Source organism: Panthera uncia, chromosome D1 (assembly GCF_023721935.1).
Source record: "Panthera uncia isolate 11264 chromosome D1, Puncia_PCG_1.0, whole genome shotgun sequence".
NCBI lineage: Eukaryota > Metazoa > Chordata > Mammalia > Carnivora > Felidae > Panthera > Panthera uncia.
Window position 1 is genome coordinate 4,198,516 of NC_064808.1, and position 24,835 is coordinate 4,223,350.

Here is a 24,835-nt window from a genome sequence, read left to right on the forward strand (position 1 = left end):
GATAGGAAGTGTTTAGGGGATCCCAGAGAACACGGAGTGAAAGCGCCAGCATTTGGAGAACTGCCTCTTCCCCTGCCGCCTTGGGGGAAGGAAGCAGGGGCCGCCCTCCTCCGCCGCGGGCGGGGCCGCCGGGACCCCGCTGAAGTGGGGAGGGACAGCAGGGCCCAGGAAAGGGGCGGGGCGGCCGCCGTGACGCGGCGGGCGGCGGGGAGGGACAGCAGGGGCGCCGGCGGGCGGACCCGGAGGAAGGTCGGGGCCATGGGCCCGCGCTGCGCCTTCAGAGGGTCCGGCCACCGCTGGAACCCGAGGCTGGGGCTGGGGGTGCCCCGGGCTCCGACCCGCGGCCCGTCCGCCCCCGCCCGCACCGGGTGAGGGGCGCCCGCCCTAGACTAGAGGTGAGCCGGGACGTCGGCGGGCGGGCGGGCCAAGAGCGCGGCAGGGGACGGGGACGCAGGGGAGCAGAGGGAAGTGGGGACAATGGGGCCTCTCGCCCGCTCGCTGGGTGCGAGGTGGGGAGGTGGGAGGGGTGCCTGCAGCGGAACCGGGGCGCGGGCGGGCGGAGCGGGTCTCCCAGGGTCGGGGCCCGTGGGATACCCAGCGGAGCGACTCTTGCCTCAGCTCGAAGAGGGGTCAACCCCGGGAAGGATGATGGGGTGGCTGCACAGACGTGCCGGGGGTCCAGGAAGGATGCTGAGGCGGGGAAGTCGAGGACTGGGCTGCCGGGCAGAATGGGGAAGGCAGATCTGGGGGCCGGAGGGGTTAGTTATCTGGTCCTGGAAGGTAGGTTCGGGGGGGTGGGGCGCGGGGGGGTGGGTGGGAGGACACTGACAGACGTTACAAGGAGGGGCGCACGGGGCTGCTCTGCGGAGACACCCCGGGGGACAAGGTTCTAAGTGGATGTCTGGGAGTGGGGGGCAAGCGACCCCACCGACTAGGGGAAAGGGATGCAGGGGGCGGGCCCCGAGGGGCGGGTTGTGGAAGGCGGGCCGGGAAGGAGGGCACCGGGGCTCCCGGGGGTGGGTCCCCGAGGGATGCGGTGTCAGGGGGCTTAGGACACTGGCGCGGCGGGCCCGCTAGCCCGGCGGCCCGCGCCCGCCGCTCCGGGGGGCCCGCGTCAGCGCGCGGTTGCCATGGCGACGGGCGGGCGGTGAGGGGGGGGTGGGGGGACGGGGGCCGCGCGGAAAAGAGGTCAGCGCTCAGCCTCGCTGCGGCTGGCGGCGGCGCCGGGCTCGCCTCTGCCTCCCCCGTGGCGGGCCCGGGCATGGGGTCCCGCGGCCCGAGCCCTCCGGCCCGCGCGCAGGGCTCGGGGCCGCGCGCCGCCGCCCCGCACTGACTGCCGCGCCGTGCCCTGCGCCAGGCGGAGCGGAGGCCGCGCGCGGCCGGCCGAGCACCTTCAGGATGCTCATCAAGGAGTACCACATTCTGCTTCCCATGAGCCTGGATGAGTACCAGGTGGCCCAGCTCTACATGATCCAGGTGAGGGCGGGAGGCAGCAGGAGCCTAAGGGGGGGGGGGGGGCGCTCCTGGGGGGGGGGGGGCGGGGGGGGGGCGGGCCGCCCCCCCGGGGAGGGGGGGCCGGGCCCCCCCACCCCCCCCCCCCCCCCCTCCTCAGCCCGGCTCTGGGGCCTGGAAGGACTCAGAGCCTAGGGGAGGACAGAAAAGTCCCCCTTCCAGTGCGGGGAGGGGGGCGGCGGTGGGAAAAGGGACAGAAGGGCCTGGTGGTGCCTCCCCATCCCCCAAGTGCCCGGCCAGGCTGGCTGGTTGCGGCTCAGCCCACTTCTGATCTCCTTTAATCCTCCTTAGAATCGTAACCCCTTGCGGGAGGGAAAGGAGCGCCTGAGGAGGCAAGAGTGAGAGGCAGGGAGCGAGGAGGGGTGCTGGGTGGTAGAGAAGACTGGAAGCGGGTCCCCAGGGGGTCCTGACAACCCCAGGGGGTCAGGGAAACGGGGTGAGGACCAGACCCCAAAACTGTGACAGAGAGGGGCAGGCAGGGATCCAAGAGGTAGGGGTCTAGACTTGGGCTGTGAGACGCATGGGGCTGGGCAGGGGGAGAAGAGGGTGGGTGCAAGGCCTCAGGGAGGCCCCAGAAATGAGGGTCAGGGTCTGAGGAGACAAGAGGGCCAGGATCCGGCCTCAGGGGGTTGAGTGGGCCAGGTTCAGGCTCCAGAGCTATAAAAGGGCCGTATCTGAGTGCTCTCAAGCTATAAGGGGTGTGGCAGGGGCCCATATTGGGGTCTCGGGGAGGGAGGGGACTGGCGTCAGGTTCTCGGAGGATCTCCCTGATTCTTCCAGCCCACCCTCCCCGGCCTCCTTGCTGCCCCCGGAGCACATGTCACACACTCCCACCCAGGAGCCTGCACTGACATCCCCTCTGCCTTGAATAGCTCCCCCCACCCCACATCTGCACTCCACCGTCTACCCTCCCCCACTTAAGTCATGTTCAAATTGTGGTCATGTTATCTTCTCAGGCTTTCCCTGATCATCCTGCCCTAATTGCCAATATGCCAATATGCTATAATCTCAACCCAATATCCCTTACCTTAGTCTACACTTTCTTCTTCCCATAACACTTCCCACTTCTTTTTTTTAAATGTTTTTATTTATTTTTGAGGGAGAGAGAGAGAGAGAGAGAGAGAGAGAGCGCAAGTGGGGGAGGGGCAGAGAGAGAGGGAGACACAGAATCCCAAGCAGGCTCCAGGCTCCGAGCTGTCAGCACAGAGCCCGACGCGGGGCTCAAACTCACAAACCGCAAGATCATGACCTGAGCCCTATTCAGACGCCCAACCGACTGAGCCGCCCAGGCGCCCCAACACTTCCCACTTCTAATATACCCTGTCACTTGGCTTCTGTTATGTCCCCCCCCCCCTCCACTAGAACTTAAGTCCCGCAGGGCAGGCAGGGATCTTTGTTTTATTCATCAGCAGGTCCCAATTAATATAATCCCAATATGCCTGGAACAGAGCAGACAATAAATACACGAGTGAGTGCTGGGCTGCGAGCCCTGTGGAGGACGACAGCAGCTGTGGGCCTGATCCCAGGGAGCTGCAGGGGGCCAGGGTCAAGTTGCAGGGAGGTGGGAAGGCTGGGACTAGGGCTCCAGCACTGTGCAGGGGGCCAGGCTCAGCTGGGGACCCCAGGAGCTCAGCTGAGGCTGAGCCGCCCATTCTGTTCTGCCCCGGGTGCAGAAAAAGAGTCGGGAGGAGTCGAGCGGTGAGGGCAGTGGTGTGGAGATCCTGGCCAACCGGCCCTACACGGACGGGCCCGGCGGCAGTGGGCAATACACTCACAAGGTGTACCACGTGGGCTCCCACATCCCAGGCTGGTTCCGGGCGCTGCTGCCCAAGGCCGCCCTGCAGGTGGAAGAGGAATCCTGGAACGCGTATCCCTACACCCGAACTCGGTGAGTGGGTGGGGCAGGCCTGGGGCTACAAGGAGAACAGCCCCGGTGGGCACAGTAGTGACCCCACCCCTGCCCTCCACCCAGGTACACCTGCCCCTTTGTGGAGAAATTCTCCATTGAAATAGAGACTTACTACCTGCCTGACGGGGGGCAGCAGCCAAATGTCTTCAACCTGAGTGGAGCAGAGAGGAGACAGCGCATCCTGGGTGAGGCCTGGGGCCAGTGAGGGGACCCTAGAGCCCCTCTCAGGCCACCTGCCCCCTCAGTGGGCAGCCTCTGACAAGTCCCAGACTCTGTCCTGGCCTCGGCTTCCTGGCTGCAGGGAGGAGGTGGCAGGGACGCAGGGGGTCCGTGTGGCTCAGTGCCGCTGGAACCCCCTCAGATACCATCGACATCGTGCGGGACGCCGTGGCCCCAGGAGAATACAAAGCAGAAGAGGACCCCCGGCTGTACCGCTCGGCCAAGACTGGCCGGGGACCGTTGGCCGATGACTGGGCTCGCACAGCGGCCCAGACCGGGCCCCTCATGTGTGCCTATAAGCTGTGCAAGGTCGAGTTCCGCTACTGGGGCATGCAGGCCAAGATCGAGCAGTTCATCCACGATGTCGGTGAGCACCCAGCCACAGGAGGCTCCCTTTACCCAGCATGCACCAGGCCCCGTGTTTGAGCCAGGGACGCTCCCCGTCTACTGGGGACACAGAAGCACAAAGCCATCGTTTCCACTTGATATGGTGGCACTGAGGCAGAGGGGAACAGCACAGCCTGGCTGGGGGCCAGGGGAGCCTAGCCTTGAGGTGGAGGTAAGAGTCAGGAGGGCAAGAAGCCGGGGGCCTGAGCTCTGAGGTCCACGCAGGCTCTGACGTTCAGAGATGCTGCTTCTCATCCGTGAGGCTTCCCGGATTCTCCCATGTTCTGCGGGCCCGGGGAGACTTAGAAACTCTCGGAAGGGTCAGCAGCCCTAACCAGCAACACACGAAGAAGTACAGGCTGTGACTCTGACTCATCCTCTTGGGGTCCCTCCCGCTCCCAGCTCCCCTTCTCACCCTCCTAAAGCTAACCCCACAGCCCCTGCAGCTCAGCCCTGCCCCGTCCCCCAGGTCTGAGGGTGGGCCGCCTGCAGGTACAAGAACCCCGGATGGGGGCCTCTGGGGGCCTGGGCTCCACGGGACCTCTATTGAGCTACTTCGCGTCTCTGCATCTTTGTTTTCCCTTCTGTGAATGAGCAGGAGGCCGGGCCAGGTATCAAGACCTAACATCGACTGAGCATTCACAACATGCAAGTTCCTTTGCCGATCACTTCTCATGCAAGATTTCCTATAACGCCCTGACACCCCTCCAGAGTGGGAGCTACGATTCCCATTTTACAAATGAGGGAATGTAGCTCAGAGAATAATCCAGGCTCCTTGTCTTGCGTTTGTAAAAATACCAAAAAGCACAAATAAGAAAATGAAATCACCCACAGATACCCGCTAGTAAGATTCCGATATATATCTCCTTCCAGGAGTTTATAATTATAATCCAACCATTATTAATTTCTTTCCTAGATATTGAAGCTCCTAACTTTATTCCTCTGCTTAAGATGAAAACATCCCAGAATGGGTATCATCTTTCACTACAAACTTCATTAAGTGCCAACGCTTCCATTAACTATTCACACCTTCATTAACTATCAACAATTTCATTAACTGTTAATGCCTTAATTGATGACTTCTCGGAAGAAGTCAGCAGGAAGCCAGCTGAAAGACAGCAAGAAGTGGCCTTGGTCCCAGCTGCCCAGAGTGTTGGGGTTGGGTTTGTGCTCCGAGCTGGGGTGTCCAGAGGCATGAAAGAGGCAGGGACAGAGGGAGGGAGCCGGGGCAGGAAGGCAAATGCCCCAGTTTCTATTCCCGTCTCCTGGGTGGCACCAGCCTCGCCCTACTCCGTGGCTCTGGGTGGGTGGTGTGCCCAGGGGAGCCATCACCCGCTGTAGAGGGCTGGCAATGTTGCTGCCCGGGGCGGGGGGGGGGGGTCAGTGGCAGGGAAACTCGGGCTCGGGGCGCGGGGGGACACGTTCTGACGCCGGGGAACCTCCAGGTCTGCGTCGAGTGATGCTACGGGCCCACCGCCAGGCCTGGTGCTGGCAGGATGAATGGACAGAGCTGAGCATGGCTGACATCCGGGCGTTGGAGGAAGAGACTGCCCGCATGTTGGCACAGCGCATGGCCAAGTGCAACACGGGCGGTGAGGGGCCCGAAGCCCAGGCCCCTGGGAAGCCTAGTGCTGAGGCCCGGGCTGCGGCCAGCCACGCTGGCACCCCCGACGGCCCCGAGGCGCCCTCCGGCCCCGATGCCTCGCCCGATGCCAGTTTTGGCAAGCAGTGGTCCTCATCTTCCCGCTCGTCCTACTCATCCCAGCATGGAGGTGAGGCTGGGGCGCGGGGAAGCGAGGGAGCCGCCCTCGGGCCGGACCCCAGGCTGAGACCGAGGTGGCCCTGCAGGCGGCGTGTCTCCCCAGAGCCTGTCCGAGTGGCGCATGCAGAACATCGCCCGAGACTCTGAGAACAGCTCCGAGGAGGAGTTCTTCGATGCCCACGGTCAGCACCAGAGCCCTGCTGGGGGCAGGGGTGTCCCTGAGCGTCTCCTACTGCCCCATGACACGGCCCCCTGTCCTTTTAGAAGGCTTCTCGGACAGTGACGAGGTCTTCCCCAAGGAGATGACCAAGTGGAACTCTAGTGACTTCATTGATGCCTTTGCCTCCCCCGTGGAGGCTGAGGGGCCCCCAGGTAAAGACCGCCGGCCACCAGCACCCTGCATGCAGGGGGCACTCGGCACCGCCCAGCCCTCAGCTTAGCGGGGCCCTAAGTTGAGCGCCAATCCAGAGAGAGTGTGCGGTGAACACGCAGGTGAATGATGGGCGGGTGAGCGAGGAGAGACGGGGGCTTAGAATGGACTCCAAGTTCAGACATAGCACAAAACGTGGAGGAATTAACGTGGAGGCCGGGAAGGCGACACGGGCGAGGTGAGATGTGAGCCGGACTTTGAGGGGTTGCACCAGCTCCGTCCCACAGAACTTGCAGCCATGACGGACATCCACCAGCCACGTGTGGTCTTCCGGCACGTGGACTGTGGCTCGTGAGCCTGAGGAGCCGCAATTGGTGTCGTACTTTAATTCCTTCCCACTTAAACAGGCCCGTGTGGCCAGTGGCCACCATATTGGACAGGGCAGGATTAGAAGGAGTTTTCCAGGCAAACGGGCATTGTGGGGAGGAGGCGTCCCTCTCAGCAACGGGACGAACACGTGCAAAGGCCCGGCAGCGTGAGATGCCCCGCGAGAGTCTGGTGAGAGAGGTCAGAGGAAGAGGCAGACAGCGAAGTGAGGGTACCCGCAGTGCCGGATGAGGGGACCCCCGCAGGCCCCTCGGTCTCCTTCACTGGCTACCCCCCCGTCCTATAGACCCTGGAACCGAGGCCACCAAAGACATCGGGGATGGGGCCCGAGCGCCCAGGGACTCAGAGGTGAGTACGGCCGGCCCCCCCCACGTCTGCAGTTCTGCCCCACACCAGGCAGGCTACTGCTCTGACACCCAGGCACCCCGTTGTGCCCCACAGGGCCCAGACGGAGCCGGGGAGCTGGGCGCCGAGGCGTGCGCCGTGCACGCCCTCTTCCTCATCCTGCACAGCGGCAACATCCTGGACTCAGGCCCCGGAGACGCCAACTCCAAGCAGGCGGACGTGCAGACCCTGAGCCTGGCCTTTGAGGCCGTCACACGAGTCCACTTCCCCGAGGCCCTGGGCCACGTGGCGCTGCGTCTGGTGCCCTGCCCGCCCATCTGCGCGGCCGCCTATGCCCTCGTCTCCAAGTACTGGTCAGGGGCGGAAGGGTGGGGGACACACAGGGTCTCCAAGGTGCAGACAGCCACCGGGGGCTCCCGGGACCAAAGAGGCCCACGAGGGAAGGGGCGGGGGAGGGGCGAGGCGGGGAGGCCAGCCAGCCACCCACCTGGCTGGACTTCAGTTTCTCGTCAGTGGCTCCATCACAAAGGCCCCCTGGGTGCCGATGCTCCCCACAGAGGCGCCGCCACAGAGCTGGGACTTGCCAACAGGCCCAGGGGGCTGGGAGGGGGCGGTGGAGGGGCCCGAGGCCCTCCCACCCACCCACCCGCCGCCCCTCCTCCTCCAGCCTGAGCCCCTACAGCCACGACGGTGACAGCCTGTCCCGCTCCCAGGACCACATTCCACTGGCTGCCCTGCCACTGCTGGCCACCTCATCCTCGCGATACCAGGGCGCTGTGGCCACCGTCATCGCCCGCACCAACCAGGCCTATGCCGCCTTCCTGCGCTCGTCGGAGGGTGCCGGCTTCTGCGGGCAGGTCAGGGGTCGGGGACGGTCCAGGGAAGCTCGCCGCTGGAGCCCTGCGTCCCTCCTCCTGATGGCGCCGCTCTCCCCAATCAGGTGGTGCTGATCGGAGACGGCGTGGGCGGAATCCTGGGCTTTGACGCACTTTGCCACAGTGCCAGCGCGGGCACCGGGAGCCGGGGCAGCAGCCGCCGAGGGAGCATGGTCAGTGTGGCCGGACCCTGCCAACTCAGGAGGGGCTGTTTCTCCAGCTCTAGGTCTCTAGGTTCCCCCCCACACACACACACCGCCTCCCCGCAGTAGGACTTCTCTTCGGGCAGCTTCCCTGCTGCTTCGCTCTGTCCCCTCTTGGGCTCTGCCCCAGTTCCTTCCTTGAGTCCCTGCCCAACCTCCAAGCCTCTCTCCTCGCTTCCAAATAAGTAGAAATCGAATCGTCTCCAACCCTAAGGATATTTCTGTCCCCTGTTCTGTCTAGAACAATGAGCTGCTCTCCCCGGAGGTCGGCCCAGTGCGGGACCCCCTGGCAGATGGGGTGGACGGGCTGGGACGGGCCAGCCCAGAACCCTCAGCCCTGCCTGCCCAGCGTACCCCCAGCGACATGGCCAGTCCTGAGCCCGAGGGTGCTCAGAACAGGTGACACTCCTGCCCCATCACCCGCGCCCTGGGCTTGTGCTGGGCCGTGGAGGCAGCAGCGCTGAGCACCCTCCCCACCCCCCCCCCACAGCCTGCAGGCGGCCCCCTCCGCCACCTCCTCCGGGGAGCCCAGGCGGGCAAGCACAGCCTCCTGCCCCCCTGCTGCCACTTCTGAGGCTCCTGATGGCCCCACCAGCGCCGCCCGCCTTGACTTCAAGGTCTCCGGCTTCTTCCTCTTTGGCTCCCCGCTGGGCCTGGTGCTGGCTTTGCGCAAAACCGTGATGCCCGCCTTGGAGGGTGAGCCCTGAGGGTGGGGGTGGCAGCCACGCCTTTTCCTTCATCTGTCCCTCTGCCGTCTCCTTCGTCCCCCACGAGATGCTGGTGTTATTGCCGTACCTCACTGAACAAATCAAACGGCCTGGCTAGAGAAGGGGAACCTGAGGCCCAGAAACTTGCCAAGGCCAAGTTTCCCAAAGCGCACCAGGAGGACCTCAGGCCCACACACGCTGTTCTGCGTGAGCCGGGGTCTGACTGGCAGGAGGAAAGTCTTCATCCTGAACCCCGTCGGCAGATGAAGGGTCTGCTCTCTTCTTAGCTGAGTCACCTGTCTCACATTAACAGGACCCTGGTGACCTCTTGGGGAGTACAGGTCGGGAAGGGCCGGTTCAGGGTCACCCAGCATGCCAGGTGCTGCTTCCCACACCCCCTACCTTCCAGCATGCCCAGCTGAATCTCCTCCTTCCTTTATCTTCTGGGTACCAGTGGCCCAGATGCGGCCCGCCTGTGAGCAGATCTATAACCTCTTCCACGCGGCCGACCCCTGCGCCTCCCGCCTCGAGCCCTTGCTGGCCCCCAAGTTCCAAGCTATCGCCCCACTAGCCGTGCCCCGCTACCAGAAGTTCCCCCTGGGAGACGGCTCATCCCTGCTGCTGGGTATGCCCCCAACCAAGATAAAGGGGAGAAGGAGGAGGGCACTAACAGGGAGGGATGGGGATGGGCGCCCCTCCCCCAGGAAGATGTGAGGTGGTTCCTATATCATTGGTAGCCTCTCATGTCGCCACTTCCAGGACCAAGGAGCCCTACCCTGGCCCTTTGTGAGGTCTGGATTCCCCAAGACCCTCTGACATTCTCTGCCAAGGAGTGGGGGGGCAGCGGCGATGTCTGGGTTAAAGAGAGGAGCCAGGGTGGCACCGGGGTGCCAGTGTCTGAGAATCGCCACAATGTGGAGAGGCTGCTGTATCTGTATCTGTAGGGGTGTAGCCATATACACGTGTGTTCACGGATTGGTATGGGGCATGTACACGTGGGTGTGCCAGTGGGTACCCGTTTGGCCCCATGAGACAAATGGGACTGCACTGGGGTGGTGGTGACAGGCATTCTGGAAGGAACACAGTTGGCTGTCGGCCCCTTTTCACTTCCACCCAAATGTAGGGCACTTCAGCCTCAGCCAAGACCTGACCAGGGAGGGCTGGCAGGGAAGGTGGTGGATGTGTGAGGGCCAAGCTGTCCTGGAACCCTCAGATGGGAAGCCGGGAGGGCGGCCCGGCTCAGACCACGGCTCAGGCTGCCCCACCTTCCCCAGCTGACACTCTGCAGACCCACTCAGGCCTCTTTCTGGAAGAGCTGGAGATGTTGGTGCCCTCCACACCCACCTCTGCCAGCGGTGCCTTCTGGAAGGGCAGTGAGTTAGGCACTGATCCACCGGCCCAGCCAGCTGCCCCCAGCACCACCAGTGAAGTGGTTAAGAGTAAGTCAGCCAGCCCCCCAGACTGGGGGGGGGACCCTTATTCCACCCCCCAAAGCCCAGCTGAAACACCCTTGCGCCCCCCCCCCCCCAGCGTTTGCTCTGGGACGAGGGGGCCCCCGGTACCCATCCCTGGGCTTGGCAAAGAGCAGGCTCGGCAGAAAAGAGGGAGGAAAGAGTACCCAGGGGCCAGACACGTGGGCACGAGGTGGGAGGCCACCCCTGACTCCCTGCCCAACGTGGCCGTGCAGTCCTGGAGCGCTGGTGGGGGACGAAGCGGATTGACTACTCGCTGTACTGCCCCGAGGCGCTCACCGCCTTCCCCACCGTCACGCTGCCCCACCTCTTCCACGCCAGCTACTGGGAGTCGGCTGATGTGGTGGCCTTCATCCTGCGCCAGGTGGGCTCGGGGATCGGGCATACAGGGTGGGAGACGAGCACTGGACAAGGATGGGGAGCCGCCGGCCAGAGGAGGGGCAGACCCAGGTCCCCCGGTCACGTGGCCTCGCGTGCACAGGTGATCGAGAAGGAGCAGCCACAGCTGACGGAGTGCGAGGAGCCGTCCATCTACAGCCCGGCCTTCCCCAGAGAGAAGTGGCAGCGCAAACGCACGCAAGTCAAGATCCGGGTACGTGCCCGCCCCCTCGGGTCCTCGGGAGATTCTGGGGAGAGAGGCCCAGCCCTCTCTCCGCAGCATCCCCGCCCCTCGCCACCTTCCCGCGACCTCCCCGGGGGCCGTCCAGCCCGCTGTAGTCCTGGCCCCGCCCCCTCGAGTCTCGGTCCCGCCCCTGGGAACCAGGAACCTCCTCCCCTTCCACCGCTAATTCGGGCCTCGGATCCCAGCTCTCCCCACCCAGCCTCATCCTCTGCATCCCGTCCTGTCACGGCTCCGCTCCCTGGGAGCCGAAGTCCGCACACAGGCACTCGGGACCTCAGGTGGGGGGCGGGAAAGCGCCCACCACTCGGGCCTCGCTCCTCCTGCAGAGGCCCCGCCCCCACCTGGGCTAGGGTCCCCCTCAGCAGCCGCTCCTGCATCCACGTCGTCTCCCGGCCGCGGTCTCACGCCGTCTCCTCTCGCCAGAATGTCACTTCCAACCACCGGGCAAGCGACACGGTGGTGTGCGAGGGCCGCCCCCAGGTGCTGAACGGGCGCTTCATGTACGGGCCCTTGGACGTAGTCACGCTCACCGGAGAGAAGGTCAGGACGCGGCCGTCTTGGCCCCGGGTAGACCCGCCCCCATCGAGCCGACCTCGCACCCGCAGGGAACTCTCGGTCCCGTCTACCCCCGACGACAGCCCGCCCAGACCCTCCTCCGCTCAGGTTCCGCCCCACGGGCCCCCTCGCCCGCTCTCCCCACCAGGTGGACGTCTACGTCATGACGCAGCCGCTGTCAGGCAAGTGGATCCACTTCGGCACTGAGGTCACCAACAGCTCCGGCCGCCTCACCTTCTCGGTGCCCCTGGAGCGCGCGCTGGGCATCGGCGTCTACCCGGTGCGCATGGTGGTCAGGTGAGCGCCAGGCGGGCGGGGCTTCGGCGGGGCGGGGGCTCCGCCGGCCTCGACCCACGCCGCTCACGCCGTCCGTGGGCGGCAGGGGCGACCACACGTACGCCGAGTGCTGCCTGACCGTGGTGGCCCGCGGCACGGAGGCCGTGGTCTTCAGCATCGACGGCTCCTTCACCGCCAGCGTCTCCATCATGGGCAGCGACCCCAAGGTGCGCGCCGGCGCAGTGGACGTGGTCAGGTAGGAGCGGCGCCACCCGGCTGGTCGCGGTGACCGACCCCACCCTCGGAGATGGAACCGACCGCCGTCCCACCCCACAGGCACTGGCAGGACGCCGGCTACCTGATCGTGTACGTAACGGGCCGGCCCGATATGCAGAAGCACCGCGTGGTGGCCTGGCTGTCGCAGCACAACTTTCCTCACGGCGTCGTCTCCTTCTGCGATGGCCTCACCCACGACCCGCTGCGCCAGAAGGCGATGTTTCTGCAGAGCCTGGTGCAGGAGGTGCGGCTGGGGAGGGCCCGCCCCCGCCCTCGTCCCCGCCTGGGGCTGTAGGACTTGTGCAGGCCCATCTGGTCCCACCCCCACGGGCCCGGGACCCTAACTGGCAAGAGGGGCCCCCGAGGGCCCGGCCCCCTAGTGGTCCGAGAGGCCCCTAGTCCTCTGGACTAACTCCCGCTAGTGTCGGGGCCTGGTGACCTAGGACCCCCGTGGCCCCGCCTCCGTCCGGCTAGACCCTCCCTGAAGCAATCAGACCCTGGATGCCCAGCCGAGCGCCACAGTCTTACGGCCCTAGGGTGGCTGACTGGCTTCTCCTGCCACAGGTAGAACTGAACATCGTGGCCGGCTATGGGTCCCCCAAAGACGTGGCCGTATACGCGGCCCTGGGCCTGCCCCCGAGCCAGACCTACATCGTGGGCCGTGCGGTGCGGAAGCTGCAGGCTCAGTGCCAGGTGAGAGCCAAGTGCAGGCCGGGATTGGGGGCTGGCCGGGGAGCCGGAGCCTGGGTGTGAGGCCACGAAGACCACCTCTGTGAAGAAGCACCTGACGGGGGCGGCTACAAAAAGGCCAGCTGGCCTCAGGGGACTGGGCTCCTCCTAGGACAGGAGTCATAAACAGCTCGAAGCTGCTGGGCAGGGATAGGTAACAGGCGGAAGTGTGCTCAAGACCTTGAATGTTCGTATCCACCCCCGCATGGCCCTGGCCATGGACCTTGAGCTTCCTGAGCCTCAATTTCCTGTCTGTAGAACGGAAGTGATGACATGGCACCAACCCCCACAGCTTTCACGAACACCACTTAATGCCTACGGGGGTGGGAACAGAGTAGGTGCTTACTGTCAGCCGCTGTTACTTCCCGCCAAGATCCCAGGAAACTGAAGCCCGGAGAGGGGCAGAGATAGGAGGAAAGCCGGGGTGCTCTGGCTCCCGGTCTGGGGTTCCTATCTGCTGAGAGAAGACACCGGGTCAGGCTGTGCCGGGTCCGTAATGCTGCCAGCACTGCCCACGAGCCTGGGGGACGGGGACAGGTGAGGCTGCGTGTGGGCCTGAGACCAGCAGTGCCCTCAGCCCTACCCGTCTCTGCCCACAGTTCCTGTCAGATGGCTACGTGGCCCACCTGGGCCAACTGGAGGCAGGCTCCCACCCTCACGCCCCCACGGGGCCCTCCAGAGCCGCCCTGGCCAAGAGCAGCTATGCTGGGGCCGCCCCCGTGGACTTCCTCCGCAAGCAGAGCCAGCTGCTTCGCTCCAGGGGGCCCAGTCAGGTGGAGCGGGAGAGCCCGGGGACACCGCCCACCACCCTGGCCCGAGGCAAGCCCCGAAGCATCAGCCTCAAGTTGGACATCGAAGAGTGAGGCCCGGACCGTGGTGGCCCGGAGTTATTTATTCATGCACTCGAGGGGCCCGAATGGCACACGGGGGGAGGCTGGGGGCCCAGACCTCTGGCCCCCCAACCCCACACCCTACATCTTTGTCTGCCCCTCGGTGTTACTTCCCTTTCACGGGGGAGGCACCCAGCCTTGGGGGGGGGGGGGAGAGGAGGAGGATGCGGCCCAGAGGCTTTTCCAGTGTGTGTGAATCCATGAAAATAAACCACCTGCATCCCACCTGACTGCCCACCTGTCTGGTACCACAGGGCAACCGAGCCCAGTTTCCAGTTTGATGGGGACACTGAAGGGCAGAGGGGCCGGGATGTGACTAGGGTCACACAGGTTAGAGGCGAGGCCAGGATGGGGGCCTGGGCCTTGGAGGTCTCATGGAGGGCTGTGTCCTCCCTACCTGAGGCCTCCTCCTGAATAGTCCTCCCACCTCATCCAGCCCTCCAGACCTGAGCCGGCCTTTCAGTTCGCAGGGGCCCAGACTGGGCTTCCGACTGAGTCCTCTGCCTCCCGAAGCGGGGGCCGTGAGGCCACGGGACCAGAGGCTGAAGGGGAGAGCTGCACTGGGGGACCGTCTCACTCGGAGCCCCCTGGCTGTGCCTTTGTCTCCCCCTGAAGACTGAAGGCTCCCAGGCACCTCAGCTGGCACGTGGCCAGCAAAACACACTTCCTTTGTGACAGAGACCATCCTCCTTATCTCTGTTGGGGACACTGAGGCCCAGAGAGGGAGGACCCCGATCCTTTGCCTCCCAAGACCACCCGAGTACCAGGAAATGCTCTCTCACAATGGATTCAGCCCGGCAGGACCAGGGAGAGATAAATACGGCCTTTATATACAGAGAAGCATGACGGAGCGGGGGCAGGGGCGCTGGCGGCAGCAGCAGGGGGCAACGCAGGGCAGGCAGGGCCGGCAGAGCCCCATCAGTGGGAGAAGATGCCCCGGAAGCGAGCCTTGTCCTCTTCGTCCTTCTGCCGGATGCGCGCCTCCAGGGCCCGAAGCTCACGGCTCACGATGGGCGCCAGGGCGGGGTCCAGCTCCAGCACCTTGGCAAAGTCAGCCTGGGCCTCCTGGGCATTCCACACGGCCGCGTGCGCCTTGCCCCGCTTGAAGTAGGCCTTGACGTTGTCTGCAGGGGTACCAGCGGGCAGCAGGCACGCGAAGGCATGAGTCGGGGGGACCAGCCAGCCATCCGGCCTGACTTCTGGCACCACGGGCCCCTCGTGGGGCAGAGCCCTCCCGACCTGAGGATGCCAACCACACCTCCGACCCCATGACACATTCATAGGTCACTGGCACAGCAGGGCCCCCGGCCCCGCCTGGGTGGAGGACATCTGTGCGGGCTCGTGCAGGGGCTCGGCGGCTGGGCGGGGGGGGGCAGGGGGCGGTCAGAGGCCCAGTTGTGCAGCCCGGTGCCCCGCGCTCACCGTCATACTTGTTGAGGATGGAGGAGCAGTGGTCCAGCACCTCGTAGTACTCCTGGGCCACCAGCTTGCACTGACAGTAGTTGAGCAACAGCGGCGTGATCTGCTGATCCAGCTGGATCCAGTCAGGGGACCCAGGCTGCTCCTGGGGGCGGGGGGGGGGGGGGGCGGGGGGGGCGAGGGGGGGGGGGGGAGGGCGGGAGATGCTGAGAGCTGGGTCCCTTGGCGCCACCTCGCCCCCTCCACCACAGCCTCTGGGCGGCACCTTCATCTGCAGGTTCTTGAGGCAGGCGATGGCGTCGTAGTACTTGGCGGCCGCCTCCCTCACGTGGCCCTCACGGTACAGCCGGTTGCCCTCCTGGTGGATGACCGGCACCGCCTTCGCCTTCTCCTCATCCGTCATCGCCCAGGGGTCCTGCTGGTACGTGCCGGGGTTCTCCACCTGCCAGAGCGCCGGCCAAGTCAGGGGGCGGCCCCAGGGGCACCGCCGCTTCTCCGGCCGCAGACCTGACCTCTGGGCCGGCCGGGCGTCTGGACGCTAAATACCAGAAACAGAGCCCCTTGCTCATCCGGTGACCATTCAACAAACAAACGCTCTAGGAGCGCCTCCTACCTGGCGAGCACTACCAGGTTCCAGGGATAGAACAGTGAACAAGATGGGGACAGTCCCCACCCTCACAGAGACGGGTGGAAGCAGAGGGGCCCCAGGAGGGACACCCACGGGGACTGCCGGGGGCCCCGCCAGCTGTTCTCGTACCAACACCCCTGTCCTGTCCCAACACCCGCCCCCAACAGTGCATCCACTGAGCCCAGCAGCCCCAGGCAGGCCGGCAGGGCCAGGTCCCGCGGTGAGGCCAGGCAGGGCTGGTTTGGTGAGGCACCTGGGGCTTGGTGGCCCCTCACCTTAAGCATCTCAATGTCGAAGATGAGAGGCTGGGGGTTCTGCTGCAGGGCGTCCAGATCGGCATGGCCCAGGGAGCTGTGTTCGTGCATCTGGGCGATCCCGCAGCAGTGCCGCTGGCCCTCCAGGGGGTCCTTGCCAGCCGCGATGTTGCGTAAACTCTTGGCCACCAGCGGATACAGGACCACGTGCTGCAAAAAGGCGAGCGGGCACCAGGGGTTCTGTCAGCAGGGGCTACCTGGTCACCGGGCCCAAGAGGCCCAGCCCCTGGCCCCACCACCACCTTCGAAAGGACACTGAAGCCCAAGGAGGGGCAGCAACCGGTCCGGTTGAAACGCAGGAGGGCCTTTCCCTCAGGAGTCCCCGGGCCTCCCAGCCTTCTATTCTGGCCAAGTCCCCAGCTCTTGCCACACTCTCTGGCCACCAAACCAAGCCAAGCACCTACCCCTCCTACCCCAACACAAACACACACTCTCCCGCTCCCTGTGAACCCGTCTCCCTGCCCTTACAAGTTCAGCGGGATTCATGCCTCTTCCCCCATCTTCCTAGGGGTGTGGCCCACAAGCTGGACTTGTCACCACTACTGGGGTCCCCTACGTTCTGTTCTCAGTGTCTCTTCCTTCTCCCCCGCCCCACCCCCACCCCCTTCAGGGCCTATCTCAGGGCTGGGCCTAAGGTAGGGCTCAAAGCCCTCAGCGGAGACCTCTAGGCATAGAGGACCTGGTCTTTGACTTTCACTAGGAACAGCTGTTGAGATGATGGGACCCAGACTCCCCAGTTCAACCAGCTCCGTTCACGGTCCCTACTGTCCGCAGCGGGGGCAGACTGCTACAGTAACATCCAGCCGGCAGACATGTCCTAAGTCTCGGTGCTGAGCATTTTGAGCTGGGGGTAAACACATCCAATCCCTGCTTTGCTGTAGCTCAGACCCAGGTAGAGGACCAGATCCTGGTCACGCAGGGCATAAGGGGTTAGAGGATCCAGGGGAGGGTGTTGAGCCAACCACCGGCAGTCACGGAGGGCTTCCTGGGGGTAGTGAACCCAGGAATTCACTTTGAAGGATGAGGGAGAATCTTGGCTGAGAAGGGGATGGAAAGGAAAGGCAGGGAGGTGAGTGGGAGGGGAAAGCTGACAGGGGTCAGACCCTACAGCTTATGTATGTCTAGCCTGGCAATGATTAGGAGCCAGAGAGGACTGAAGAAGGAGTCGTATGGGTCATGTGCAATCCCCTGGCTGCAGCCTGTCTATGAAGAGGGGAAGGCAGAAGAGGCCAGGACCCTAACGTCCCGTTGGTATGGCGCCCTAGAGGGAGTTGGAGGAGGCCTAACCAGGGCAGAGGCCCTGGGATGGGGAATAGGGGATGACTGCACAGACACGACAGGCAGGTGCGGGACATCGGGTACCTTGACATCGCAGCAGAACTGGGCGATCTCCCCTTCACGCATGGTGCACACGATGGTCTCCCACACAGGCAGCTTGAACTTCTTGCCAATGATGAGCTCCATGGGCTTGCCACGCACCCGGCTGTCATCCAGCACAGTGCCCTCCTTGTCGCTGTGCAGAGTCCGGTAGTGGAATGTGGCCTGCGGGCCACATGTGGGATAAGGCGAGGGCACACACTCCCGCCAAGCCCCCAAGGACAAGCCCAGCTCTCAGCCTGCAGATAGCGCCAAGGGACAGGGCTTGCCCGAGGGTCACCACCTGACCTTTAGCCCACCACCCAGGGGAAGAAACTAAGTCACAGAGAGGGAAGTAAGGGGCCCAAGTCACATGGCTGGGTGGTGGGGGGGACGGGCTGGGATGGGATCTCAAGCACTCTGGCTCCAAATATCGTTTCCACAAATATTTACTGAGCACCTACTACGTGCCTGAGCTCTGTGCTAGACACAGTAGTAGGTAAAGCAGACAAAAGACCCTGTGCCCATGGAGTTCACGTGGAACTTCTAAAGGAAGGAGATGAGCCTCAAACAAAACAGTGGAGCTAAGGGTTATGGATCAGAAGATAAAATGCAGCAGAATAAGACAGGGCGAATCTATACACAGGGCAGCGGGGGGACTCTCTGAGGAGGCAACATAAGCAGAGATCCGAACAGAGTACAGAAGAAAGCACACCAGACAGATGCTGGGGTACAAAGGGGTGTGAACTTTCTAGGCCAAAAGAGCAGCAGTGGGATTGTGTGGTGTGTTCAAGAAGCATCAAGGCAGGGGCGCCTGGGTGGCTCAGTCGGTTAAGCTTCGACTTCGGTTCAGGTCATGATCTCGCGGCCTGTGTCGGGTTCTGCGCTGACGGCTCCGAGCCTGGAGCCTGCTTCGGGTTCTGTGTCTCCCTCTCTCTCTCTTTCAAAAATAAACATTTAAAAAAAGAAGAAGCATCAAGACAAGTGTGGCAGAAGCAGAGTGAACGAGGGGAGGGGTGCACTGTGGGGTCACCGGGGTCTGCAGGGATGGATCCCGCAGCGCCTGGAGGCTGTGGTGAGGACGTTAGGGGAGTTAGGAGACTACCACAGTAGGCCTGGGGGGACAACAGCGGCCTGGACCAAGGTGGTAATGGGAGAGGTGGTGAGAAGCAGTCAGATCCCGGCTGCATTCTGAAGACTTGTGGAACCGAAGAGAACTAAAGGGGCCGCAGAGACTGGGGGGGTGTTTTGCCTGAGCAACCAGAAGGTCGGGGGGCCCTTAACTGAGACGGGGAAGGCTTGGGCGCATGGGTGAAGTCTGAGCTGCTGACCAGACATCCAAGCGGAGATGGTGATTTGGGAGCAGGTTTAAGGAAGAGGTGCAGCCAGAAATACACATGTGGGGGACGCCTGGGTGGCTCAGTCGGTCAAGCATCCTACCGGATTTTGGCTCAGGTTTGTGAGATCGAGCCCCGAGTTGGGCTCCAGGCTCCGGGCTCATGGTGCAGAGCCTGCTTGGGATTCTCTCTCTTCCTCTCTCTCTGCCCGCTCCCCCCCCCACACAAGCATGTGCACATGTGTGTGCTCTCTCAAAATAAATAAATTAAAAAGATAGCTTCACATAGAAAGAAAGAAAGAAAGAAAGAAAGAAAGAAAGAAAGAAAGAAAGAAAAGAAAAAAGAAATACACATGTGGGAGTAGTCCGGGCAAGGAGAATTTCTTATTTTTACTTTTTTTAATGTTTATTTAGTTTTGAGAGAGCAAGACAGACAGAGTGCAAATGGGGGAGGAGCAGAGAGAGAGAGGGAGACACAGAATCCGAAGCAGGCTCCAGGCTCCAACTGTCAGCACAGAGTCCGATGTGGGGCTCGAACCCATGAACTGCGAGATCATGACCTGAGCCAAAGTTGGATGCTCAATGGACTGAGCCACCCAGGCGCCCCTACTATTATGTTTTAAATGTTTATTTATTTCTGAGACAGACCACGTGCACAAGAGGGGAAGGGGCAGAGAGAGGCGGGGGACAGAAGATCCAAAGCGGGCTCTGCGGCTGACAGCAGAGACCCCAACGTGGGGCTTGAACTCAGAGCCACAAGATCATGACCTGAGCCGAAGTCGGACGCTTAACCAACTGAGCCACCCAGACGCCTGAGAGTTTTTTAGAGATGAGCCTGGGGGAAATCATCTGGGGGTGAGTACAGAGAGAAGAAATCTGAAGACTGAACCCTTGGCAGGACATAGAGAAGCCCACGTCAACAACAGTACCTATCCCACATTGTGGGAATGGAAGGAAATAAACTTGTGTAGCATTTAGCACAGTGCACTAGTAGCATTCAATCTAACCTGGGGATTGTTATTTAATAACCAGGACCTTCTTCAAGGCCATCAACCCCCCGGCCCATGGGAGCATGCATCCACACCCACACCTCTTCTCTCCGCTCAGAAACGATCCCTCTCAATATAACTGATCACCAGAACCATGCAGCTCCCCTCTGCTGTCAGGGCACTCACACCGAGCCAGGCTAGGATCTTTACCCGCCCAACCTTGGCACAGTTCTACCCCAGGAGCGTGTGTTCATTCACAGCTGCTCTGACTTGTGGTGTCCTCAGTCTAGGCCAGGATCTTTGATCTTTCTCTCCCTGTGCATGTTCTGTGTGGCTGCTCTGCTGGGCCCAGGGGCTGCCCCTGGGAAGCTCCTTACTCTACAGACAAGTGGCAACCGGGAAAGGCACTCCAGGAGGAGGGACCTGCCTGAGCAGAAGCAGGGAAGCCCGGAGGCATAGGTTGTCTGGGGGAGGGGATCAAAGAGGGCTGGATGTACCAAGGAGGAGGGTGGTAGGTTCTTTACCTTCTGAGCCCTAGTCCCAGCCCTTGTCCGTCCTGAGCAACATCACTTAGAGCTGCCGAAAGGCTCTCGTCTGGCAGACCTGACCTCTGGGCATATTCAATGGGTTTGCGTGCCCTGGGGCCTCACTTTTCCCATCTAAACAATGGGAGCTGGTTTAACTGTTTTCAGTAGGCCCTCCTATCTATACAAGAACTTCAACCTTGCAACCCGGAGGCCCCGGGCTCCCTTCCCCAGTCCTGGGGCACCTCCAAGGTCCCAGGTTTCCTGCTCCGGGTCTCCTCCAGCTCCGGGTCGGCTTAGACACTGAGGCCAAACCCCTGCAACGTTCTTACGATGACTGACGGCCTCCCCGACCAATGCAGCCACACGGCCGAGCCACGGGCGAGGCAGACGTATCCAAATTCACCCCGTACTGAAATTCAGACCAACCAGCGTCGAGCTCGGCATGTGAGCAGTAGGGTCACCGGCCACTACTATCTGGGCATGCGCAACCTCTCGCCTAAGGCCTCCTCCCGCCTCGCATGCGCACCGCGCCGCAGAAGGGTTGAGGGGAGGGGGCTAGGCACGAACCTTGGTTCCATCCTGAAAGTCAGGGAGTTCTCCTCGGCCTTCCTGTATCACACGCTTCTGGATCCCGTCCTCCCGGAGTCTTGCGATGAGATCCGCCATCCTTCTTCCCCGCTGCTCTCTTTCGGTAACTTCCGGACCCGTTCGGCAGCTTCCGGACCTGCTTCGGCAACTTCTAGCGCTTCGGCAACTTCCGAGACGGCGCCATTTTGGCTGAGGGCGGACGCCAAAAAGGGACTAAACGTAGAAGCGGACGGTGATTGGTTGTCTGCGCGGCGGCCGAGCGCGCGCGTCACCCAGGGGCGGGGCCTGAGACCCTCTGGAGGAGGGACGGGGTCTGTCAGGGAGGCGGGGCCAGGGTCTGCCCGGCGGGGCGGGGCGGGGTGGGGCGTCCCTAGCAGTTGCGTCCTTGTGTGGCTTTGGACCGCCCTCGCGAGTGGTTGTGTGCCTGGCCCCCCCGCCAGCCCGTTTAAAGTTGTAGTAGTTGGACAACATTACAGGGCTCGGAGAATGGGAGGACCCCATCCGCAACGCCACTCCCTAAAACTACTATTATTGTGTATTCTTTTCAGGCCTTTTCTTTTTGCATCTCTAGCACAATGGTGACTTTTGCGTCCTGGATTATTCTCTTTAAAAATAGATAAGTGAAAAATAAAAAATAAAACGAGGAGTAAGAGGGAGGGGAGGGAGGGCTTCAGTGTTCCTGGGAGTACAGTAAACTCCCAAGAGACTGTGAGAGCCCCTTGTGGGCTCGGGAGTAGTGTGTCGTCCACTGAATCCACAGTGACAAGCACACAGTAGGTGCACATTAAATATTAGGAAATACATAACTGAGGGAAGTGAGGTACTTTGTGGGCTAAAGCAAGGTTTCCCTCGGCCTCTGGAAACTAGCCGTGAACAATAGCGGTAGGAGTCTTCTCCCAATGTCAAGGTAACCCAGTAAGGGGACTGTCTTGAGGCCTGAGCTGGGCCTTCATCGTATCCTCCTAACTGGGAAGGATTATTGTCCCTCCCTTCTGACCCAGGTGCTAAAGGCTTCAGATATTTACTGTGATTCATTTCCCACAACAAGTCCCCCTAGAGAGGTGGGACCTCAAAGCGGAAAAGGAAATGTGCTTTGTTTGCTTGGTTTTTGCGTTTTACCAACACAGGAAGTTTTATAGGCAAGTTCTGCCAAATTTTGAAGCAACAAGTCGTCTGTATTTTATACACATTGTTACAGAAAATAGAAAAAGTGGAAAAGCTGACCAATATATTTTATGAGCTGAGGTTAACCTTGATTGTTCCTGAACCAGGTAAGGATACCACAAGACAAGGAAAGTATTTTTACTGATAAGCATAGATGTGGAAAAGACTAATTGAGATATTAGGCTAATTGAATCCACTAGTGTATATAAAAAGGCATCAATATGCTAAGTGAAAGTCATTCTCAAAAAGACAAGTTAGGGGGCGGGGGGAGCGGGGGAGGTGGGGGCATCTGCGTGGCTCAGCGGGTTAAGCGTCCTCCTCGGATTCCTGGTTTCCGCTCAGGTCATGATCTCATGGCTCCTGAGTTCAAGCGCCACATCAGGCTCGTGCTGACAGTGTGCAGCCTGCTTGGGATTCTCGCTCTCTCTCTTCCTGCCCCTCGCCTGCTCAAAATAAGTAAATAAACTTTAAAAAAAAAAATACAACTACAATATAATTCCATTTATATAAGGTACCTAGAGTAGTGGAATTCATACAACGTTGAACAGTGGTTGGCTGGGGGAAGGGAAAATGGAGAATTGTTGTTTTATGAATATAGAACTTGTTTCACAATATGCAAAAGTCCTAGAGATTGGTCGTATAACAGTGTGAATATACTTAACACTACTTAACTGTGCATTTAAGAATGTTTCAGATTGGGGCGCCTGGATGGCTCCGTCTGTTAAGCTCTGGACTCTTGATTTCAGCTCAGTTCGTGATCTCACAAGCCCTGTGATCAAGCCCCAAGTCAGGCTCATCACTGGGCCTGGAGCCTACTTCAGATTCTTAAGATTCTCATTCTCCCTCTCCCTCCCTGCTCCTCTCCCGCTTGTGTGCGCACTCTCTCTGTCTCTAAAACAAAACAAAACAAAAGTTTAAAATAGCAAATTTTATGTTATGTGTATTTCCTCACAATTAAAAATTGATTTTTTTCAGAGAAAAATTAAAAGCATCAAGATCAAGTACAGCTCATTCCAGTGACAAAGGAATGGTTTAACATTAGAAGTATCTATCATTGCAATTCATCACATCAGTGACCTGAAGGAGAAAACTCATATGGCTATTTCAAAATATTCAGGAAAGGCATTTGATGAAGTTCTGTGACTATTTATGATAAAAACTTACAGTTAGGAAAAAAGAGGAGCTTTCTCAGAATGATAAAAAGCCATATGTGATTAAGTATGATGGAATAAGTATTCACGCTTCTTTTTTTGTTTGTTTCAAATTTTTACTTAAATTCTAGTTAACTTACAGTATAATACTGGTTTCAGGAGTAGGATTTAGGGATTCACACCCAGTGCCCATCATAACAAGTGCCTTCTTTAATACCCATCACCCATTTAGCCCCACATTCCTTTCAATATCAGGAACAAGGCAAGGAATGCTCTCTACCAACAATACTGTTCAGCATAGTATTAGAAGTCCTGGCCAGGGGCGCCTGGGCAGCTCAGTTAAGCGCCTAACTTCCGCTCAGGTCACGATCTCATGGTTTGTGAGTTCGGGCCGCCTCAGGCTCTGTGCTGCCAGCCCGGAGCCTGCAGCCTGCTTTGAATTCTGTGTCTCCCTCTCTCTCTGCCCCTCCCCTGCTCATACTCTGCCTCTCTCTGTCTCTCAAAAATAAATAAATGTTAAAAAAAAATTTTTAAAAAAAGAAGTCCTGGCCAAAGCAATAAACCAAGAAAAAGAAATTGTGAGAGTGATTCTATCTACATAGAAAATCCAACAGGATCTATGGGCAGACTTTTTTAACAAATTAGAGAATTCTTCAGTGTTTCAGGGATATAAAATAAAGCTACCAAAAGTTAACAACACTCTTCAAACCAACAATAACTCACTAAAACATGTAATAGAACGTAAGATGCCACTCATGAGAGCAATAAAAGTCAGAAAGCATTTCAGAAGTAAAAACACAGCCTTGAGTTTGCGGAGCGAAAAAATTTAAGGACATAAAAGAAGACACGAATAACTGAAGTGACATACTTTTTTAATGATTAGAAGAGCTTAACATTTGAAGCTGTGATTTCTCCTGATATCAATCTAGAAATTTCATTGAAATCCCAGTGAAAATTAAGAGGGTTTCTGAAGAACTTGGAAAACACTGTTACAATATTTCTCTAGAAGAATAAAGGTTCATAAAAAGTTAGGTCAAGTTTGCAAAAGATGACCAAAGGTGGGAGGGGGCGGGGCTTGCCCTGTCCTATTAAACCACACCGTATGGGGCGCCTGGGTGGCTCGGTCAGTTAAGCGTCCCACTCTTGATTTCAGCTCAGGTCACGATCTCGCAGTCATGAGATCGAGCTCCGAATCAGGTTCCGAGCTGAGCACGGGGTCTGCTCGAAATTCTGTCTCTCTCCCTCTGCCCCTCTCCCCCACTCATGCTCTCTCTCTCTCTCTCTCTGAAACAAACAAAAACCACTGTAAACCATAATAATCAATAGCATGTGATACCGACTGAGAATTAGTCAAGCAGATGAAAGGAACCAAAGGAGAGCTTAAAATACGTATGTATGCTAACAACTGCATACTTGTATGATAAAAGTGGGACCACAGTTCCGAGGGAGAAAGAACTGATTGGTCGGTGATGCTGGGAAAACTGGCTCACTCTACGTTGAAACACATCTGGATCCCTTCTTGCACCACATCCAGAGACAGAATCTGTGGCCTTAAGGATCTTAATATAAATTGTGATACCTACCATTGATCGAGTGCTCATATGTGCCGTGCCCGTTACTGTGCAGGAAATCATTTAATGCTAAGTGAATGCTATGAAGGAAATACTATTATTACCTCCATCTGACAAATGAGGAACCGAAGGCACAGAGAATTTATGTAACTTGCTCACGGCTGGATGAGGGTGAGGTGAAGGATGTGAGCTGTGCAAAGTCAATTTGTATCTTTATTTGAATTGTTGATATTTTGTTCATCGTGTGTTTTCGCCTTAAATCTGACTTTGAAAAACAATGCATTGAAGTATTATTG

The 24,835-nt window shown here is 59.9% G+C and overlaps 2 protein-coding genes across 5 annotated transcripts; one reads left to right on the plus strand and one right to left on the minus strand.

Annotated features, from left to right (window-relative positions):
* Window positions 1–212: 212 nt before the first annotated feature.
* Window positions 213–14,283, plus strand: PITPNM1 (phosphatidylinositol transfer protein membrane associated 1). 2 transcript variants are annotated; one of them, XM_049642316.1, is made up of 24 exons: window positions 213–395; window positions 1,358–1,476; window positions 3,186–3,400; window positions 3,485–3,606; window positions 3,783–4,007; window positions 5,473–5,799; window positions 5,876–5,971; window positions 6,054–6,161; window positions 6,833–6,894; window positions 6,988–7,238; window positions 7,559–7,748; window positions 7,832–7,939; window positions 8,211–8,368; window positions 8,460–8,665; window positions 9,131–9,301; window positions 9,951–10,115; window positions 10,364–10,512; window positions 10,630–10,740; window positions 11,194–11,310; window positions 11,474–11,622; window positions 11,708–11,857; window positions 11,938–12,121; window positions 12,442–12,570; window positions 13,206–14,282. In XM_049642316.1, exons 2-24 carry the CDS (start codon window positions 1,399–1,401, stop codon window positions 13,467–13,469), a joined length of 3,735 nt encoding a protein of 1,244 aa, XP_049498273.1. In that variant the 5' UTR covers window positions 213–395; window positions 1,358–1,398; the 3' UTR covers window positions 13,470–14,282. The 2 variants fall into 2 exon arrangements, with proteins under 2 accessions (XP_049498273.1, XP_049498278.1); XM_049642321.1 differs by lacking the exon at window positions 213–395 and having other exon boundaries at window positions 13,206–14,283.
* Window positions 14,284–14,304: 21 nt separating this feature from the next.
* AIP (aryl hydrocarbon receptor interacting protein) lies at window positions 14,305–20,849 on the minus strand. 3 transcript variants are annotated; one of them, XM_049642333.1, is made up of 6 exons: window positions 20,633–20,849; window positions 17,220–17,399; window positions 15,819–16,007; window positions 15,181–15,357; window positions 14,919–15,060; window positions 14,305–14,620 (listed from the first exon to the last, which is right to left on the minus strand). In XM_049642333.1, the coding sequence occupies exons 1-6, from the start codon at window positions 20,729–20,731 to the stop codon at window positions 14,415–14,417; spliced, it is 993 nt and encodes a 330-aa protein (XP_049498290.1). In that variant the 5' UTR covers window positions 20,732–20,849; the 3' UTR covers window positions 14,305–14,414. The 3 variants fall into 3 exon arrangements, with proteins under 3 accessions (XP_049498290.1, XP_049498299.1, XP_049498308.1); XM_049642342.1 differs by lacking the exon at window positions 20,633–20,849 and adding an exon at window positions 20,063–20,487; XM_049642351.1 differs by having other exon boundaries at window positions 14,548–14,620; window positions 14,927–15,060.
* Between the last annotated feature and the right edge of the window lie 3,986 nt (window positions 20,850–24,835).

Bases quoted from the DNA above. Each gene is read 5' to 3' on its own strand.
- PITPNM1 (XM_049642316.1), top strand. From the start codon at position 1,399: ATGCTCATCAAGGAGTACCACATTCTGCTTCCCATGAGCCTGGATGAG. The intron at 7,940-8,210 runs GTCAGTGTGGCC...TGTTCTGTCTAG, and splicing joins GCAGCCGCCGAGGGAGCATG to AACAATGAGCTGCTCTCCCC. The intron at 8,666-9,130 runs GTGAGCCCTGAG...TCTGGGTACCAG, and splicing joins CGTGATGCCCGCCTTGGAGG to TGGCCCAGATGCGGCCCGCC.
- AIP (XM_049642333.1), bottom strand. From the start codon at position 20,731: ATGGCGGATCTCATCGCAAGACTCCGGGAGGACGGGATCCAGAAGCGT. The intron at 15,061-15,180 runs GTGCCGCCCAGA...CCCCGCCCCCAG, and splicing joins TCAAGAACCTGCAGATGAAG to GAGCAGCCTGGGTCCCCTGA. The intron at 14,621-14,918 runs GTGAGCGCGGGG...GTACCCCTGCAG, and splicing joins CATCCTCAACAAGTATGACG to ACAACGTCAAGGCCTACTTC.